The sequence below is a fragment of the Ischnura elegans genome, chromosome 8 (assembly GCF_921293095.1).
Source record: "Ischnura elegans chromosome 8, ioIscEleg1.1, whole genome shotgun sequence".
NCBI lineage: Eukaryota > Metazoa > Arthropoda > Insecta > Odonata > Coenagrionidae > Ischnura > Ischnura elegans.
The window spans coordinates 116,280,359-116,283,964 of NC_060253.1; the positions used below are offsets into that span (position 1 = coordinate 116,280,359).

At 41.3% G+C, this 3,606-nt stretch overlaps 1 protein-coding gene across 1 annotated transcript; it reads right to left on the reverse strand.

The window, feature by feature from the left end:
• Window positions 1–497: 497 nt before the first annotated feature.
• LOC124164104 (zinc finger protein 593 homolog) lies at window positions 498–1,604 on the reverse strand. Its single transcript, XM_046541276.1, has 3 exons — window positions 1,430–1,604; window positions 1,243–1,343; window positions 498–1,163 (listed from the first exon to the last, which is right to left on the reverse strand). The coding sequence occupies exons 1-3, from the start codon at window positions 1,517–1,519 to the stop codon at window positions 929–931; spliced, it is 426 nt and encodes a 141-aa protein (XP_046397232.1). The 5' UTR covers window positions 1,520–1,604; the 3' UTR covers window positions 498–928.
• Window positions 1,605–3,606: the final 2,002 nt, after the last annotated feature.

Here is a 3,606-nt window from a genome sequence, read left to right on the forward strand (position 1 = left end):
AAAATTGTTGAAACGTGATGACTGAAATATGATCGTAGGAACATTCCGCCATCATCCAGGCACTCTCCCCCCGTATTGTTTTATTTACGATCAGTGCCTGGCTGTTGAGGGAACGGTTCTGCGATCAAATTTCAGTTGATCATATCATTTATTCAACAGTAAAATCCTTGGAAATTCATAAGGACATTGGAATGCATAAAACATCCAAAAAACTTGATTGATTTCCTCTCAAATTCAACTGCCTCATTTTTCAAATAACAACATAGAGGTCCAATGCACTTCAGCACACCTATACTACTTCCTATGTCAATATGACTTAACTCCTGAATCCTCCCAGTTGACTCCATGAACCTATATATCTCTTCTTCAACGCTGTCGGGAGTACGATCATGCAAAACATTTGGAATTGATAGGCACTTGGGAACTACTTTTCCCTCAATATCCCAGAGTGCCGCGGTCACAACCTTATATTCATGTCGTAATTTTTGAGATAGTAACATTAACTTTTCCACTTCACTGCGGGCCACTTGGTCATCACTTTTCTGTAGCTCCTTAATTGATTTCGTTATTTCTGAGCGCCTTTGGTCAATTTTATTCCTAGTCATTCGAATGCCTTCCTGGAAATCCCACATCCTCTTCAAAGAATGCACATTCACAGGTATGCCCCTAAGCTGCACATTTCTCTCTAATTGGGATATATTTTGAAATTTTGTATCAAAATCTAGCACAGGGGATAGGAATGCGTAATTATTTTTCGCTTGATCTCCCGTCATAAATAATGCAGAGCTTAAATAACGTCTTTGTGTAACATAATAAATCTTAACAAAACGCCTGGTTTTAGTTCTTACTAACGCGGAGGAAATGGTACGAAGGGCCATTTCGATCCTGCTTTCTTGACAATATCACAAACAAATCAACAAACCCGGAATCAGTCCGAAAGCACGTCTTTTTTCTCCATCTCAATTGCGTCCATAGCCGAGACAATACCACCAGTTGGCTGGGTCTCTACTCTCCTCCTCTTAATGGGTTCATAATTTCCTTTCCCTGCTGCTCTTTCCGATTCTTCTTTGCTGTAGGGTTCTAGTTCTAACGCTTTCAAGCGTCTTTTATGAACTTTAGTTTTAAAATGGTCTTGTAATGCATGATCATCGATGAAGTAACGCCTGAAATGAACACACATTAAGCCAAGCGCCAGTAGATAAAAGTGAAGGATCGAGAAATATCATTCACGGCTCTACTTACGCGCAATGAAGACAATAAAACTGAGCTCCTCCAGGTTTATCTAAATGTACTACTTGATTTAATAACTTTTCAGCATTCTGTGGTTTCATATCCTCATCAATCTGAAGAGAAAACAATTGGTCAGTTAACAAAATAAATATTCTTTGTCCCATAAATGAAGATTCGTCTGCTATTTAAGGTTACGCACCTCATCCAAATCTTTCCTTCTCCTTTTCGTTCTCCATTGTTTCTTCAAGTGCGTATCTCCATCATGATACTTCTTCCTTCTATAAGGCATGATTTTTAGGAGAATAATTCTTAATTTCCACGTGTGTGTTAGGAACTATTTTTAAAATGGGTAGTTGATAGCTAACGCCACCTACCTTGAATCCTAATGGCCGAATCACCCGGTTTTTGGAGAAATCATACACCAATGCTCTAGCCGTTTCTAAGTTTTTATCACTCAATTACTGACCTTCATATTTCCATGGAAATATTATGATGAGGAGAATCGTAGGTGCAAATTCAAAATATTTAGGCTCCACCTTATGCTCTAATCATGGATCGGCATAATAGTTAAAATTGCGCTCACGAGATAACGCACTATTAAACGCACTACGCAAAAGTTTTTCCCACCGAAATAAGAACTATGAATTATTATTACACACCAGATTTTGTTAGTGAGCCCGTATATTTGATTTGAGTTATTTTAAATTCTTGTCCGCCCCTTTCACCTCTCCTCTCACCCCCCATCCACCTTTTGGGAAAGCATTTAAAAGCGCTCCTCTTCACGCCGCCAGTACCACATCAACAGCCATGGAAGTGAAAGGAAAGGACTTTCGGACCTCGAGGAGAACCGACAAAAGGACCGGCGGCAAGTCAGCCACGACACGGCCGTATTCACCCCGACCGCCGACCAGTGGGAGATATCGTCGCCCGGCATACGAACCCTCCGTCGAACGCACCGCTGAAGAAGAGGACAAACCTACGGCCCAACCATCGCATGGATCTCACCCTGGTCCCCTTGCCATCGTTGAATGCATATTCAAAGTGAACCCCAGTAACACGAAAAGAATTACAGTCGGAGTGGATGTGAGAAATAGTTGTCTCCCTTTCATCACAATTGGCAAGGTCGGTGGGTCATGTGTGAAACTGGAATACGTAGATTGGTGCGAACTAGTGAAAAGTGAAAAACTGATTTCATCATATTTTTGGAACGACGTCGTACCACATAGCATCCCCGTTGGCAAGTGCATTCTTAAATTCAAAACTATATACGGCGTCAAGTCAGTGATGCTGGAGGAAGTGAATCATAAAAGTGACCCACCCTGCGTGTATCTAGCTGAATCTTCGTGGTTCGGACTTTTGAACTATGCCGAATGCATTCGTCTCCGCTGGGAAGAGCGAAGTGAGTGGTCCTCGTGTGCGCGAAAACTTTTGAATCTCTACCTGAATTCTGTGATCCTTGCATACGAACGTGAATGTGAAGCTGGTGAAATTGAATGTGTACCGTGGGAACATGTAAACAGTGCCCTAATAGACCTCAGGGAGCTTGGCAGTACGCCACCTTCCTTGAATGTGCAAGCACTCTCGGAAGAAATTAAATCTATCCTAAATAGTCGAGACGGAAAGGATATTCTTCAAGAGACAATAAGACAAAATAGTGACTCTGTAAACGAAAAATCAATGTGAAAAGTGGCAAAGACATAAATATTAAGTATATTATTTTCATTGAGTGAATCAATATTGGTTAGTTACTGAAAAAGATAATGTTTAGAATAATCGTGGTGAAGAGCGATGAAGACTTGATTGTTATGTATATTAAATTCAAAGAGTGATTCATTATTTATTTCTGTATTCATGAACAGGATATATATATAATTGTATCGGTGATACCTGCAATAAAATAATTTATAAAAGGAAATAAACCGCCTTCTTTATTTCCATTGTCATACCTGTAATCCTCTGTGTGTGTGTGTGTGTGTGTGTGTGTGTGACGGCACGTTTGTATTAATTGTCGCATTGTCACAATATCCAATATCATCAACCCGCCCAACCAACGAAATCATCCCTTTTAAAGCCTTTAATAAATTAATACGGGAGGAACAGCGATTCCCCATACCAACCTCATAATTTTCCTCATCCAAGAGATTTAGAAGCCGTGGGGTACGCCAAGCGGTGATGCCCGAGTTCGAGGCCACTACAAGTCATTCTATTCTAATATCAAAATTTATTCGACAATAGGGGATAGACGGGGCGGCGACAGGTGGGCGGGTGGCGTAAGGACGCACGGTCAATGACATACCTATGGGTGGGGGGTGGGTATATGCCCCAAAGTGTCCATTCTGGGTGGGTTGGGGGTGGGTGCCCTGAACCGTCCCACGC

Coding starts and splice junctions, on each gene's coding strand:
- LOC124164104 (XM_046541276.1), bottom strand. CDS start 1,519: ATGCCTTATAGAAGGAAGAAGTATCATGATGGAGATACGCACTTGAAG. Junction 1,344..1,429: donor GAAGGAAAGATTTGGATGAG/GTGCGTAACCTT, acceptor TTTTCTCTTCAG/ATTGATGAGGATATGAAACC. Junction 1,164..1,242: donor TTTTATTGTCTTCATTGCGC/GTAAGTAGAGCC, acceptor TGTTCATTTCAG/GCGTTACTTCATCGATGATC.